We start from the raw sequence: 17246 nt of genomic DNA, 5'->3' as shown, positions 1-17246 counted from the left end.
TTCAATTGCCTTAACTAAGGAAAACTGTGATTTGGCTCCAGCTGCTGATCATTGGGTTCATCTATTTTGGAAACCAGACAAAGTTACGACCTCCTGTTCAGACCCATATGAGCCGGCCAGATCCTGCTAGCGCTGGTGGAAATCTCATATGAGGCAGGTTAACGCAATGCCTGACAACTAGTGGAGCCTTTGCGCTTTCCTTTGCTGACACTATGCCATGAAGAATCTATGATTGTTTTTGTAAGGTTTTATTTCTTTGCCTCCAAGTGAATCATGAACTCAACCTATAATTTCCTTTTAGTGTTTGTTACCTGCAGGCAAGCTGATGGACCTCTGGGACGGGTAGGGCGGTGAGATGTCAGAGGCCGATGCTATCTGCCCGTTGCCCTGGACATCAGTCAGCACAGTGTCATTTACCTACAGGGGAGAGAGGAGGTGTTTGAGCCTGGAGGAAGTCTGACATTTTAAACACTGTTCTTTCCAGGCATGCATTATTATGCATCAACAGTTTGCTACCCCAAGACCCAACACTTGAGTTATTTGTTTGTCGCCACACAGGGATTAGAAGGTTTTATTAACTTGAATTACCATGGGGGCACATGTTCATTACTGAGTGAAAAAAAAATGCTAATTATAATAGATCTTGAGACTTGAAACTTCAGAAGCAACAGAAGCAACCAATACAAAGTGGGAACTTTGCAGTGGCAGTGGCTGCAAAAGAATATACAGTATAACAGCATTTCAAGGTATTTGTGTGAAGAAACTCTTACCAGCATCCAGCACCTGGGGCTTCCAGCATTTGTTCCACATATTACGATTGTGTCATTTACTTTCTGAATGACGGTGATGAAATTGTCACACTCCAGCTGTGAGAGAAAGAGGCAGTACAAGAGAGGGACAAAGGCAGAAAATGAGGCAGAGGGAAAGGGAGAAAAATACACTGATTGGGGGAGGGATTAAAGATTCGGAGGCAAAGATACAAACAGTGGAGAATATGTGAAAAAGTGATTAGAGAGAAGGAGACACAGCACAAAGGGAGAGAGAAAACAGGACAAGACCAAGGCAGAGAGAATAGCAGAGGTAGAGAGGAAGGTGGAATAAAGAGATGGAGAAGCAAAGCAAGAGTCCAACACAAAAGAGATTACAAGAGAAAGGCTGATTGCTCAGAGTGAGAGAGAGAGATTTAAGAAAAATTGGAGGCGATCCATACTGTAAACATTTTTGCTCAGCCCTGCAGTACAGCACAGCCATACCCCATATGCATCACTTATTCATTAAGTAGAGAAAATGGACGACTACCTCAAAGGCATTATGGATGGAGGATGGAAATGAATACTGAGTACAACCTTAAGGGGTAAATTCGAATTCTAGGTTGAAGCAGTGCTCATGTTGAGTCCTGTTTGTTGCGTGTGTCTCCATCAAAAAAAGTCCTTTTTAGAAAACAATCAAATCATGAATTGTGATGGAAACAAGGATAAGATGTAGTGAAAGCTGGAGATGGAGGACGTACAGTACATTACTGTACAAAAAGCAGGGCAGAGTGTGTGTAGGTGTGTGTGTAGGTGGACGTGTAGGCCAGCGAGTGGGCTGGATCATTTATGTGTTAGGATACACTTTTTTACTTTGTGTGCTTATGTTCTTGAGAGAAATACTCTGAGTTTGAGCATGTTTGCTGGATGTGTAGGCCAGTGGGTGGGCTGGGTAATTCATGTGTGAGAATACACTTTTTACTTTGTGTACTTAGGTTCTTGAGAGAAATACTTTGAGTTTGCTCATGTTGACTAAGTGATTTTACATTTAATCTAGGACTTTTTTAAAAATTAGGTCAGGGTTAGGTTTAGAGACTAACTTTAGTTTTGGTCTGACTCCAGCTGATGTGATGTATTGTGTTTTGTTGTTTAACTGCACTGCATCTTTTCCTAACCCTAATCAAGTGTTTTTGTTGCTTAACCACAACCATACCCTAACCTTGACCACACTGTAGTTACCATGCACCAATAATGTACAAAGCCAGATTTTTTAAAGCGTTGGCGTGGACATAACAATACTATACGTCATCACGCCGTAACACGTCAAATGCAATGATTGACGTCATCGCAATGTTGCTTTGTTTACAAATCTTTCCATAGACCTCAGAGTTTTTGTGCGTCTTGTCGACTATTTTGGAAAATTATTATCTGACCAAATCTGCAGTTAACACTCCACCTCCGCATCACACCAACGTGAACCTTTCACTGCCGTTGTATTAAATGTTCGCGCCTGGTCCGTCCTTCTTTTTTACTATGTCCTAACAGGCGCACATAAAATGACGTCAGAACCGCCGTAGGCCTCGTGCTCGTACACCTGCGCACGCTCATGCTCATACATATGCAAACGTGCTTTACAAAAGCCCACCTCTCCCAAACGGCCCATGGACGGCAAGCGGTTGCACTCACACTGGTCAAAGGAACTAGACTTTAGCCATGAAACGAGCTGGGGCACGGTATGGATGGACAGTGTGAGTGCGCCCTTAGTAATCCTTGGGACTACTAACTGATTTGTAGGTGCCTCTTTTAGCAAACATCTCCATACAGTAGCCAATCTTAACCTGTGAGCCCCTGGAGTGATTTGATAATTGGGTCATTTAGGGTGAGGACTGGGACTAGTAGACTAGAGCTGAGATGGAGTTGGAGATAGTAGGAAATACAGACTTCCTTTCAATTTAGGTGTGCTTCCTACTGTTAACCTCCTAACATCTTTGGGGTTTTTCCACAAACCTCATGGGTGTCAATCACTGAAGGATGTTCCCTCCTGTCCTTGAATCCCCTTCCCAGCATCATTGCCTTTGTTGGGGAAAATTTACTGCATCACTCAGTACGTTCTCATTCTTCACCATCTGCCATTGCCAGACTCTGTGGAAGCTTTAGTTCTGTTTGTGCAGGGAAGTCAGTGCCCTCTTTGTTCTGTGCCATAACTCCAGCAACACTTTTCTTTGATGTTTCCTCACAACTGTGATGGGTATTTGGCTTAGATAAAGGTGGAAATACCAAATTCGAAGCCAATTGAAATGCAAAATTGCTCGTCTCCTGATGACAACATGCTCATGGTTGCCACAATAGATTTCAGTTGAAATGCTGCCTTTACAGTTAACACAATATGTGTGTGTTAAAATAGGAACATCACTCCTTTGTTAAACCTGATTGCATTTTACAGGCCTGGTAGACATTTCTTGACTGGAAAATAAAGCAGTTGTATGTAGCCTCTGACAGAGCTTTAGTTAAATTAGATATGAAGAGAATTGACAACTGTCAAAACACTGATTTTACAAATAGATCAGTGGGGCTTTTAAGTAACGTGTCACTTGTTTTCTCTTGTCAGCATTCATACTAATGCAATCATCTAATGAAATTCAAACAGAAATTTCTCAAGGGATGTTACGGCAAAGTGTAGAGTGGCGAAGTCCCGCAGCTTCAACTAAACTCTATGGGACCCCTGAGATCGTAAACAATTAATGGGTCTCAATGCAGATAATGTAATTATTTTCTGGTCCAAGATGTTATATGCACCAAATTAGAAATATGTTGTTTGTGCATTTAAATTATCATTTTTCATGTCAAGTGTTTGACCATTTGTTGTGCAATTGTTCAGTTTAAGGCTGTAGAGAAAACACAATGAGAAAGACTACATGTCATCAAACCAAGATGCCGGTGAATGGCCACTTGAGGCTGGCTCCCAAAGTGAGTCAATCTTCATTGACCCCCTTGTTAAAACCCCCAACTTTACAGCAAAATAAATAACTACAGCCTGGTACAAAAAAACTTTTTTGGCCCGGAGGGCAGGTCACTGTGACAAAATGGCCTCACAACTACACCCTGATCATGTAAAAAATGATGGATGTAGCTTCGGGGGCCTGAAGTCAATGAAGAACTGCCTTAAAGCTGTATTCTCTCTTATGTCCAGTAGGGGGCGACTCCACTGGCTCCAAAAAGAGGTGTAATTGTATAAAAGTCAATGAGAAAATTAGCCTAAACTTCTCACTTGATTTATTACCTCGGAAAATGTTCCTAATAAGTTTATTGTCTCAATTGTGAGTTTCAGGTCTTCTTCAATACAGCATGATGTTTATTTAGTAAATTATGGTCCCATTTAGAATCAAATAGATGATAAAGCAGGGCATGCTTTAGGGCGAGGCTATACGATAGCCTGTCAATCAGGATAAAAGCTTACCGATACATATCCAAAATGAATGTGGAAATTGAAATGGTAAGATGGTATTGGTCTTCAAAGTACAACCTTTAAATACCAAGACATCTCAAGCGCCTTTTTTTAATTTGGATTTCTTTATTGTGTGTGACAAGCAGCATGTCAAGCAGAACTGTATCCTGCTTCTTAAGAATAATTCTGAGCCTCGGAGCCTTTCACATTAAGTCGAAGCTTCCCCACACTCTAAGACTCATTTCAGGTTGAATATTGTATTTAATTTCTTGGCATTCGCTCAGTCTCTCTAGGGAATCTTGTGGAATTATCCATTGCAATTATCAGCAGCTCACTCATCCGTGTTTGTTTTGTGAGGCTGTCTTCTGTGCAGTTCTATCTAATCTGTATAAAATACCATTATGTATGCATTTATTTTTCTATATTGCATGCATTTTCTGTGTTTATTTAAATCATTTCGTCTACTACATCCTGGCGAAATATTAACATGAACCTAAATAACTGAATTAAAACCCAAACATTGCACTAACCTCACTGTCGTGCAACCGCAGATGATGATGGCGATGACGATGATGATGAGGATGAGAAACACAATGATATCGATGATGATGATAATACACTGGTGGAGGATGAGCGTGCTTTACAGAAGTGATGGAGGTGCTGACTGTGAGAATAAGTTTCTACCTCGAGTGGTGCAGCCTTTGCCTTGCAGGTATCAATTGCAGTCTGGTCAGATGCTGCTGGGATCTGTGGGAGGAAGGGCTGTTTAGTTTGTGCCAAGTTCTTGTTTCAGCCAGAAAACTGCAACCTTGCTGCTGCAGCCTAAACACAATCCTCATAGAAAACATCTACTTTCTTAGCTAAAAGCACACTGTGAGCTTCATCATTTATGTCCTTGTTGTATCCCTTTGTAGAACATGCCTCCTGATTTATGTGGAGAAAGCATAGAAAGAGTAAGAAGAGGCAGAATTAACTCATCCTTCCTAGAAAATCGGTGTTAGTTGTGCCCCTCAGTCAAACAATCATTATTTCTCTTTTGCTAATGAATTACTGACTTTGATAATAAATGTCTCCCACTACAATTGTTAAATTTCACACACAAAAAACACCCATTTCAAATCTTATCACTCCATTGACTGGCCATTATCACCAGCACCAAGTATATGGGTAAGAAGGGACCTGCTACACCTACTAGTAGTTTCAGAAGGTTGTTATCATCTATGTACATGGTAACAGTCACTGTTACCTTGATCAGTAACCCTTGGCGTCACTATTTAACACTCTTTGAGTATCGTTGTGAATTTAAACTAAACTAAAGTTAGGAAGATATCGTGGTTTGGGTTAAAATGCTGGTGGTCTTTGTTAAAGCATAATTCTGGGCAGTATGACCCAGCAGTATTATGCCATTTAACCACTAATACTGTTCAAAATAGCATCAAACCTCTGCATGATCAAAGTCCCTACACATAAAATGAAGCACCAACAAGGTAGTTAGTGAACCCGGAGTTTACTAAAAGAGTGTTTTGAAAGACTTATCTACTGGCCCCTGTACCAGCTCCTCTCATAGTAAAGTCAATTCAACTCGATTACCAAATGCAATCCAAAAGGAAGCAGCCCATTGGTGCTTTGAGTTTATGTGTAGGGACTCTCATCATGCTACTGCAGAGGTTTGGTGTTATTTTGAGCAGTATTAGTAGTTAAAAAAGAGTTTTTTTTGCCCCGAGCTAATCAGGGTTAGCCACATACGGCTGTTAGCAACTTTCCGGGATTTCTCCATTAATAGTTTATACACCAAAAAAACTGGCTTGATAGCTTTTTTGATGTATGTAAGTGCTGAAAAAAATCTATAGGATGATCTTGCACCGGAATTACACTTTAAGAATTGTATACAAGGGAACAAAGTTAACTTGCGTTACTTCTAACTTCTGGTATCACACAAGCACCTGTTTCCTGGGTCTTGCGTTTGATCCATCCATCACCACAACCTACCTCATTACGCAGACTTTCCGTCTTTATACTACTCCCTACCATGTCGTTCTTCATACTACATCATCTTACAGCTCTATCTAATATTGACAAGGGTGGGTGATCCAGCTTACCAATAGATGCTAAACAGCCTACTGAGCCAACTAGAAAGTAGAGTTGGGTCCGTACAGCCTCATATCTACGGTGGTGATAACAACTGAACAACCATTAATTCAGCTGATGTGTATAAAGCGAGTGAAAGAAGCCACCACCCTCTCATTCTGTCTGATGATTACTGTTTTTATTGAAAATTGAAAGTTGTTATTTCCCTGCTGTTATACACTGCTGAACCAACCTGCACTGGAAGTAAGAACAACACACCATCAAACATCAACGTAGTCCTTTAATGCCAAACACATCACCAATTACTTTTACCATGTTTCTTTTTGTCTCCACTGAGTAAAACACAACAGTAAGCTTACAACCATTTTAAAGAAATAGGGCATAGTCATGTTTGGATGAAACATCAAGCTTACAGTCTCTGAGCCAACTTTGTCAGGCTATTCTGACGCTGCAACCTAGACACTGTGTAATCTTGAGCCTATTGACATTATTAACTCAATGACTGATGTTTTATGTCCTCACAGGGAGAGATAATCTGTAGCTTCATTAATGTATGCATGAGCAAACTTCCTCTGACCTCAGCTGCTGAACTAGGTCAGCGGTTGGCCGGCCGTCTCATCTTTCTCTCTGCCCTCTCTGGCTCACTGTGTCGCCCTCACAGCAGGGGGGCAACTATATTTGTTGTCATCCGGCAGAGTCTGGCATATGTGTTTGGGTGTAATAGCCCTTTGGCTTACCCTGGAAGCAGAAGGAAACATCTAACTTGGATCTCTCCAAAGTACAATAATATGCCTAACACTAATTGACACATAACCTCTTTGTTTAATCTGTACACAAACAGAAATTTAAGGAACTAAGTAACGATTTATTTACTTTTGGAGATGCCAATAATGACACACTGTACACACCCAAACAGCCCTGAGAGGAGAGGTTTAATCAGACAACAGAAGTGAAACCACACACCTGCTTCAGACATATTCAGCTGATTGAACAGACATCAGTTGTTATCACTACCATATATATAAGGCGGTATAGCCCTACTCTAAATCTTAGTTGGCTCAGTAGGTCAAAATCATCGATTAAGCTTGATCACCCATCCATGTCAATATTAGATGCTCAGAGCGGCTGTAAGATGACGTAGTATGAAGAGCACCAATGGTAAGCAGTAGTATAAAGACTGAAATTAACAAATACAGGACTTACACCCACCCATGGCTAGAAAGGAACCATCTTGTGTGAAACTATCACAACAGTTAGGCAAGTAAGACTGTTTGGGGTATGAATGTCAGGGTAAGCCAATCAGAGGCAGAGTAGGGTGTGTCATACCCAATTCCCCACCACAGCGACAGCGAAATTGCAGTTCTCAGTGTCCACTAGGGGCATGTTTCTTAATAGAGCAGTTTCTCATTGATCCTCATGTTAAACAGGCCGTTTTCACAGCATAATTAAACCTATTTATTTAAACCCTCCTCCAAACGTCACATACCTACATTCCTTTTTTGGTAAGAGGAAATGAGGCGGAGTCAAAGTCTGACAAGATGGCTACTCCCGTAGGAGAGAACGGACCCCGACGGGAATGCTACATCCGTTTTTCATACAGTCTATGGTCATACCCTGAGACGCTCCAATTACAATGAGAACTGAAGTCATATTTACACAAGACGGATCCTTCCTCGCCATAACCCTACCATATGGATAGATAACAGCGTTCTGAACCTAACAGCCCCCTTCTGACCCATATCTTTGAGGCTGATAACCACTGATAATGCCCATTCAATGGAGTGATAACAGATGAAACAGGCCACGCTACATGTGTGGGTGAAGGGTTTGCAGGGCTTTTAACTTTAACCATATTATCAACCAGCTTAAGTTTTAGGTACGAACAACACTTCCCGACACTGGTTGGTTGCCAAAGGAGATGGTCAAGTAGACTCACTTAACAAAAGTATCAAATATTTCGACTGATGATTGGCAACTGATCTTTGCCGATTACACAAAACTGCCTGGAGAAAGACTGCTAAAGCTGAGAGATTAAATCCCCCAAAACATACTGTTAAAATGTTTGTTTGTTTGACAAGAAAATCAGCTCAAAATAAAGTGTACCTGCAGGTCGCGGACCCCTCTGTTATTGAATGTCAACACATAGATCATCGCCTGGCCGCCCACGTACAGTGTGTCGCTCCCTTCCTGGTGGTACATGCTGATGTAGTTCTCAGGTTTGTTGAAGTGGAACCTAGAGGGCTCTATGGATCATAACAGAGAATATTAGATAAATTACCCGGCAGAGAAGAGCTTTGGTTCAGCACCTTGTTGTTTTAATTGTTAAAGTGTATGTTTTTGTTTGTGCATTGAAAGTATGCCCTGTGGTGATGAAGTTCAATTAATATAAATGAACTGAGCTCAGTTACATTTATTCTAAAGCCAAGACAAACAAACAACAAGACCATTTCAGATTTGAATAACATTAATAACGTTGAATAACATTTCTTCTGCTTGGGGACCATAAACAAATTAACCATTCATGTGAAGTTAAGGGAAATAAAAGTTGTTAGGTTGTGTGAAGGCAGGATTCTCCCTTCCCCCCTAATGGAAGCTAAGAGGCACAGTGTGGAGGTAAGTGGAGATGACGTGTGGAGGCGCAAATGTAATGTTTGAGCATGCACCATCATCTTTTAACTAATTTGTTGATTTCATATTCAAATCTCTGATTGGAAGAAAAAGTGTTATTCTTGCAAACAATAAAATACAGAGGGAACACCGGCAATGTTTTCCTTCTCCCTAATGTGCCAAATGAACCAAAGACCCAAAAACCACAATACAAACCAAACTGTGGGTTTGTTTAACTGTTGCATCCCTAATTTTTTTTTATTTTATTTTATTTTTACCAATTATTACTGCTAGTAAATTGAGAAGGGTGTCAAGAAAGAATAATATATACAGTATTTTTCCAATCGTGTTTTTTAACTAAATATTTTATATTTACATATATTGAAGGTTGAATATGGAGAATGAACCGAACACCGCCATCTAGTGTCTCAAGAACGTAGTCGCAACAACAAAAACTAATTCGGGTTGCCAGGTTCTTTGCCGAGTGTGTCAAGCGATCAGCCTGCACCCCGTCAAGTGATGAATCCTAAAGGGTAACGACTAGTATTTAACGTTGGCCAGTGTTCAACTGGAAGTCTTTCTTTGAGCAGTGTGTAATCGATTAGCGAGCTCTCAACTCAAAATCATTCCTTGTCTTGTAGCAACAACAGACAACCCTGGAAACCCGCAACGCCGGCCACTATTGGCTGGTACAATGGAAACAGAACGTGACAGAAAGTCATCGTCAAACCTGTCAAAAAAATTATAATATTATAAATCGGACTTAATATTTTTTTTTATGGAAAAGCAATACTTCCATTCTGTACCCCTCAAACGCCCCCTGGGTGAATTATTATTTATTTATTTACAAAAGCTTTTAATAAAGATTCTACATATTCAACCTTTAAATACAACCAGGTTCAATTGTTTTTCCAAATGTATGGGAATCAATCAAATCAACAGCTAAAGCAAAAAACAAGGTAGTGTAACCAAAAAGATTCATAAAGTAGAGGTCAAACACAATTACAAAAGCTTTTCAACTGACAATCTGACATTGAGTTTCAGGAAGTTATTTAAAAAGATGATCCAGATTTAACCATCCTAAGCTCCTCGGGCAGGTCGAATCAAAGTCTAGAAGCCCTGATGGCAAAGAGCCAAACCTCTGGATTTTAATCTGCACTTAATCTGTCGTCAATAGGAACAAGATCAAGGACTCCAGAATATGAAGTGGTTCGATTTACCAAAACACTCAATCCAACATTACTGCTCTTTGTAGTTTTAGATTAAACAGGGAGCCTTTACAGAGGCCTGGATGGGAGTTGGAGGAAAAGGGCATTTGGGAGCATAAATATCACTGAAATAATCATGTGGGCAAATACCATGGCAGATGCTTGGTTGCATTACTCTCAGCACCCCTCCAGAGTCCAGACGTATAATTTGGTATTCCTTATTCACCGATCCGACACTTGCCTACACTGCAACTGTGCCTGAATTACAGATTCAAATCACTGCTGCTATCCAAAGGTTGTGGTTACATGCAGAATGTGCACTGGAAGTCACCATCAAAAACTGCCATGTCTAATAATGAATGATGTATAATTCAAAGATGGGTTTATAAAACATCAAAGTCCAAAGCCCTTTAATGGACCGGGCAGCCTTTTTTATTTCCTTTGGTTTCTGCTCCAGAAGTACATTTCTCCATTGATGTAAAAAGACATAGAAACCTCAGTCTGAAGAGCTTAAAAGCTTTGAAGGAAACCAACCAGCTACCTAGAGCTCCTGACAATAGATAACAAAAAATGACTGTATAATATCTTTATAGCAGAAAATACACTCATAAACAAAAATACATCATGAGAAAAACATTGGATTCCATACTAATGATGCATTTTGCGCTGTGTCCCAATATAAATAGATATACAAACAATGACCAGAGGTGATTATACAGTGGTTACATGGTATTACATACTAATGATTTTCCTCATCCCTGAGTCTGACAGCAAAGCCAGGATGGAGTGGTGGTGATCACTGGTACAGGTTGCTAGCCAACCGACTAAGTTTCTATGGAAACAGTGGCCTCTTTGATGGGCGGGAATCAAATTGATGATGCTTGTACTTCACAAGTAAAGGAAGTAAAGAAGGCGCCAGGAGGGCCAATATGGCTGATGGTTTAGGTACAGACACACTGTTGTCACTGTCTGGAAGTCGTGATAGGAACACTGTAGCTGGTGAAGCACACCAATAGATTAATCAGAGATATCTGCTTTAGAGCAGTGATTCCCAAAGTGTGGGCCACGGCCCCCTGGTGGGCAATTCAGGTACTATAGGCATGCTGCGAGAGGTCATTTACTATAAATGATAAAACCTCTCAATTTTGTAATTCAGTTTGAATGTACAGCTAAATATTTATCATTCAATAGTTTCACTTTTTTTAATTAATATATTTGACCAAACTTTAGAGACAATTGAGCTCAACAACAGAGTTTCTTGCTACGTGAGATAAAGGTAACTAATATTTTCATCCAAACTTTCTGAAGACTTGACAATTTGGATGAAATTATTAGATCATAAATTCAATTTGCATTTCAAGTTTCAAAGCTACGGTGTTATAACTGTTGAGGGTATCATACAGTGTCACTTGATTCATCTTCAAGTTAACCAGAGCAAACACTCAAAGGCACTTTTGGAGATTTGACCCCAGGTAGCGCTATGGAGCCATATTTGAGTGAGTAATGAATGGGTCTCCTTTTGATTTGCTCTCACATGCACTCATTTAAAACAGGCGATATAATATTCACTCCTGCCATTGGAAGTGATCAACAGGTGGCAGTAGATCAGTGAAAGGAAGGAAAGAAGAATGTGAGCAAGTAAACATGGATGTAAACGAGTGTTACAAAATTTTCAAAAAAGACAGCTTTGCACATTTTAGGATGGAGGAAAGAGTTCTGTTAGACCTTAAAGCACAAACACAACACATTTGGGTGAGTAATATTGTGTAACCAAAAACTTTATTTACAAGAAAACTCTGCAAGCCACGTCTGAATGTCCCAAAGTGTAAAATGCACATAACCCGCATTTGAATGAGCCATCAGGAGTTCTGTACTGTGGTGACGTCACAACTATACTATATACTGTATATAGGTATGTTTACAAAGTTCAGCTACAGTGCCGTTATCATGCCGTAATCATTCCCCAGCTGTGATGATGGTGCAAAGACTCGTAGCGCTCGTCCTCACGGAGACGTGTTTTCCTCCATCTGCACAACTTTTGTATCGTTTTGGTCGACCATCCACACACATATGGCGTTATCGGAGCCTGAAAACCATGTCCCGGAGTGGGAAGATTTGAAATTCTCCCGTGGCGTTGTCGTTTGGAAAGCAAATCCTCATACTTTGTTCACGATGCAGTCATCTCCCCACCTCCGACCTCTTACCCCGCAGCGTCACATAACAACAACAGTGCTGCTGCGTGAGAGGAGAGAGACGGACCCAGAGACCGTTTACTGAACTGGACTCTGAGCCACATGCATGGGAATGAATTAGGCCCACCACATATTTCTCCCTTTTCCCTGATTCTCTGAATAAGACGCTGAATTGGTCTCTAGTCTCTTTGTATAAATAAAGTTGCTTAGAAGGTGTGAAAAATCTAGTGAGAAAGTGACGTCTGTGAGGGCTTTGGGACGGGGAAGGGGCTCACAGCAGCACCCTCTGCTCGTTGAGGACACTAACTGCAGAGTGATTGGTGCATCAGAGTCCCTAAGAGTGCTGATGCTTAAGACCTGGAAATACTGACCAATCAGAGCAGACTGGGCTTTATCAGCAGGGGGTCTTAAAGAGACAGGCGCAAAAATGGAGTGTTTCAGACAGAAGGTGAATACAGGTGTATTCAGACAGACAGGATGAGACAAATAATGTGTTTTGATGCATGTAAACAGCGTATTAGAAACCCAAAGTACAAGTATGAACCTGAAAATGAGCATAACATGACCCACTTAAAGTACCACCTAAGCTAAGCCCCTCACCCACCTGTCCCTGATTGGACAAAGTCTTTTACTGTCCAAGATGCTGTCCTAGTTTTTAAAGAACCATGAGCACACAGGAGGAACAGACTGTACAGTCCTTTAACAGCATCTTTTATAACACAATTCAAAAGGGTTGAACATGTAGGCCTGCAACTGAAATGCCTCATTGTGGATGTATATTGAACTCCAAACTCTCTCCCTATCTGTGAGCATGTGTTTCTTTTTTCTTTCTTCCTAAGACACTTAATCGTTGCCGCTGGGTGAAAACCTTGAATTTTCAAAAGGTCAGCTTTTCAGGAAACAAGAAAAACAATCTTGTTTTTCAGCTTGTTCTTTTAAAAAAAAGGCTTAATTAAAGTGAAGGGCTGTAGAGTTTACTTCCCCTCAGAGGACTGTGATCCTTAAATGAAGTTAAAACATTTTGAAAGTACTGAGTCAAACAAACAAATTCCCAATTGCACTAATTCATGTGCTAAAGAAGAGGGAAGTGCAGATAGCGTCCACTTGTACATGAATAAAGCACTCAGAGGGAAAGTCAAACAGGTTTTGATCCAGTTGCTTTTGAAGTTGTCCATTTTGTTTCATTATGGCTGCTATGTGGTATCTATATAGAATATTTCACCGCAAAGTTGTTTTGTAAAGTAAATAGACCCCAGGGTCCTTCATTATGAACAAGAACATACAGTACGTGTATCAGGATCATGGTTCAATGAGGTATCGAGGTCTTCAACTGAGAGAGAAGGTCGACACAAACAATGCCTGAACTTTGGCGAAATGTCAAGTTAGTCTTGAGATGAGCCGTCGTCTCCCTTTCACTCACTCTCTCTCTCTGTCTCTTTCATTGCATTTGTCTCCGTGTCTCTCCTCTTTCTCCCCTTGTATATCTGTAATTTAAACTCTCTCCTTTTATTTGTCCTGCTTTGCTTCTCTTTTCCTCTTGATATCCCCGTCATTCTCAAGCAGTCATATTCAAAAGAGGTAAAGCAAAGAGTTCAAGGTCTAATCCTAATCCTAGCAGCACCTTAAAGTGTAATTCCGGCGCAAAATCATCCCATGGTCTTCTTCGGCACTTACGTACATCGAATAAGCCATCGAGACAGTTTTTTTCGTGAAACAACTATTAACGTAGAAATCCGGTAGAGACGCTGACAGCAGAACTTGGCTAACACTGATTAGCTCGGGGCAGTACAGTGAAGGCATTAAAAACGTCTTTTTTAACCACTGATACTGCTCAAAATAACACCAAACCTCTGCAGCAGCATGATAAGAGTCCTTACACAGAAAACAAAGCACCAATGGGCTCCTTCCTTTTGGATTGACTTTGGTAATCGTCTTGAATGGACTTTACTATGAGAGGAGCTGGTACAGGGGCCAGTAGTAGATAAGTCTTTCAAAACACTCAATTAATAAACTCCAGGTTCACTAACTATGTTGTTGGTGCTTCCATTTATACTCTTATCATGCTACTGCAGAGGTTTGGTATTATTCTGAGCCGTTTTAATGCCTTCACCGTACTGCCCCGTGTTAATCAGTGTTAGCCACGTCCGGCTGTTAGCGACCCTACCCGATTTGTCCGTTAATCGCTCATAAACGGGAAAAAAAATTCTCGATAGCTTATTGGATTACCCAATTTGTCAAAAAAAAGACCCTGGGATGATTTGACACCGGAATTACCGTTCAATAGTCATTAAGTAGGCTGTTGTCTGTGTTGCTGTTGAATTGCAGTGTGTGGATACTGTGTAATATTTTGTCTCTATCTATCTATCTATATCAAAATGGGCAGACTAAACCCTCTAAAACAGAAACTGCCTTCATAAAATAATAATTCATTGTTCTATGCTCTTAGGTGTTTGTTTGGAAGGGATGTCTTTTTCCTGCTGACGTTTAATGCACTTATTGTAATAGCTTTGTGCCAAAGTGACTGCCAAATTAATGCAATAATGCATTCCCTAGCCCCTTCAATCACTTCATCCATCACAGCATGTCTAACCTGAGCCCTGGTTTAAGCTGAACCTTAAAACCACGTTGTAGTGAAACAGATCATTGAAGGTTCAGTTAAGAACCCATTGCACGGCCTCATCTGGCACACACGCTGTACCCTGTGAGGACCTCGGAGCTGTCCGTGGTGTTGAAACAGCTCCAGCCTCCTCTGAAGGTTTTGCACTTCTGGCTCAAACTGCGCCTTTGATAGCTTTCCTCTGACAGTGACCTGTGTGCGTGTGCGCGCGCGCGTATGCCCCTAATGCCAGGCATTTATAGCCCAAACTGCAATTGCATAACAACGAGTTTGATTGATATGACTTGCACGTCCGGGGCCGTCATCTTGTGCGTTTTGTACCGTGTTCCTCCGCGGGGGAGGGGAGGGATACAGATCCAGATAACTTGACACACAGCCCCCATCTCTGCTGATTGCTGAATGCATTAGAGGAGTGTGCGAGGTGTAAAAGGGCGTGAGCGGAATAGATAACTAGGAGTCGGCTTGGAATTTTCCATCCAATGCCCTCCCCTCCTTTCCCCACTCTCTCTCTCTCCATGTCTCTATATTTTTTAAATGTACATTTATGGCGGCTGCTCTAAAGCAGCCCCTCTCTTTCCCGGAGCCGGGCTCATTTGCTGCAGTGTAAACCAGCTGCCGCGTCCCGCATTGCAGCTCCGCAAGGACGCGGGAGCTGGTGACAGTGTCAACCTCCAAAGAGTCATATTTCACAGGAAAGATGGGGTTTTTTTTCGGCGGTGGCAGGCGGGTGTTTAAAGGGGCACAGCCTCTCAGTGTGTTCAGGGTGAACGGGCGCCATGTTCCTCCAGAAGGCAGGGGAGAGGTTGTTTTTAAGCGCCTCTGGTTTTATTCCGCTCGGTGCGCCCGGAGGAGGTGATGGAGGGACGCTCGCCAATTAGAGCCTTGATGCTCATAACTGATACATCCACACGAGCAGACCGGTAGTGCACTGAGAGCAAACCAACATATGAGACCTCATAAAAAGACCAACAGAAAAGCCACAAGTTGTACACATTTGATCCAAATCATTCTAATGTGACATTCAACTGTGCGCAAAATACAACCTGGCAATTGAGTGGGAACAGATGAGCGAAACCACTCAAGTTCTATTGTGTACAAGCTCTGTTGTCAATACCACAGCACTACTTTTGCTCCAGATGTTCATCCCGTTGTAGCCTTTGAACATGTGTGCGGGCCCTGAATGGTGGAGCGTAATTTACTACTGGGTCAGTGGGGGGAGGGCGGTATTTGAAGAGATGAATCCAGAGACAACATGGCTTTACTGGGGCTGTTGTGTCCTGTGCATCATTGGCAAAGGACAAAACAGGATGAGGAGAGCTGGGAAATAACTGGCTATGTCATCCCGTGATTAAACTCTCACTCTTTCATCCACTCACGCATCCGTCCATCTGTCCATCCATTCACCCATTCATTACGCACAACACAGATGAACAAAACATGCTGGCAAAATACACAAATGCCCGAATGCCTCAAATCAGACAATATCCAGAAAATACAGCCTACCGTGCACAACAAATTTCAGCCGAGGTGACTTTCCGGCGATAATCGTGGCAAAAAGCGACAGCAGGATGAAAGAATTCATCTTTCTTGAAGCTCTTCCGTGTGTAGCCGGTTTGGAAAAATGGTTAAACCGTAAACGAAGCGCTCCACAAAAAATCCTTCTTCTCCTTCTTCTTCTTCTTCTTCTTCCTTGCAGCCTTCTTTATGGTCCCTCCTTGATCTGCCGCGTCCCAGATCTGTGCCACCGACTGCTGGTCCCGGGTCCTATCTTGTCCGTCTGCTTCTCCGGCACTTCAGTTTGGAGAAGTCGGGGTATCAGGCTCCACCTCGGAAACAAAAGGCAGGGGGGGGGTGCTTTGAGCAGGGATGCGAGGATGAAAAGTGGGATTGCATTAAAAAAAAAAGAGCCTCCAAAAATCACTTTTGGTTCATAATTGCAGGCGTGAAGCATAACACGTCATACCTGTTGCTGATAGTGAAAGATGCATTTCACAGATGTTTTAAAATCATCTTGTTTTTTTTGTATTCATTTCCAGGCATTGTTTTTCATTGTACTCCCTTTTACACACCGAGGGTCACATCATTTTCTCCTCCTTTGAGCTTTTTGAACATATTTCATAAATGTCATATTTTCTGATCTTACTGAGATCAAGCCAAACATATAACAAGGTAGTCAATTTCAGAATGACTGGCACACATTCACTAATTTCACAGGGCATTCTGACATGATATAAGAGCCTATAAACAGTTCTCAGGCCCATTTTGTGTTTGCACACAAGCCCTCACACCAACAGCCAATAATGATATTGCCTCAGCAACTGCTCCTACTGTAATGTCTAA

At 41.6% G+C, this 17246-nt stretch overlaps 1 protein-coding gene across 1 annotated transcript in view; it reads right to left on the bottom strand.

Moving 5' to 3' along the window:
* The window catches only part of LOC310950023 (semaphorin-7A), a gene marked incomplete at its 3' end in the record, with an annotated part of 39489 nt that extends 22993 nt beyond the window's left edge, over nt 1-16496 (bottom strand). Inside the window, exons 1-5 of the mRNA XM_083917687.1 lie at nt 16410-16496; nt 8386-8525; nt 4879-4941; nt 771-866; nt 312-417 (exon numbers count right to left, since the gene is read on the bottom strand). Of these exons, the coding sequence (XP_083773813.1) occupies nt 312-417; nt 771-866; nt 4879-4941; nt 8386-8525; nt 16410-16488 (484 nt within the window). The 5' untranslated portion in view covers nt 16489-16496. The remainder of the gene's footprint in view (nt 1-311; nt 418-770; nt 867-4878; nt 4942-8385; nt 8526-16409) is intronic.
* Between the last annotated feature and the right edge of the window lie 750 nt (nt 16497-17246).

The sequence above is a fragment of the Echiichthys vipera genome (assembly GCF_963691815.1).
Source record: "Echiichthys vipera genome assembly, chromosome: 8".
Classification (NCBI taxonomy): domain Eukaryota; kingdom Metazoa; phylum Chordata; class Actinopteri; order Perciformes; family Trachinidae; genus Echiichthys; species Echiichthys vipera.
Note: the sequence above shows the minus strand (reverse complement) of the source record. Positions and strands in the feature narration are given on the sequence as shown.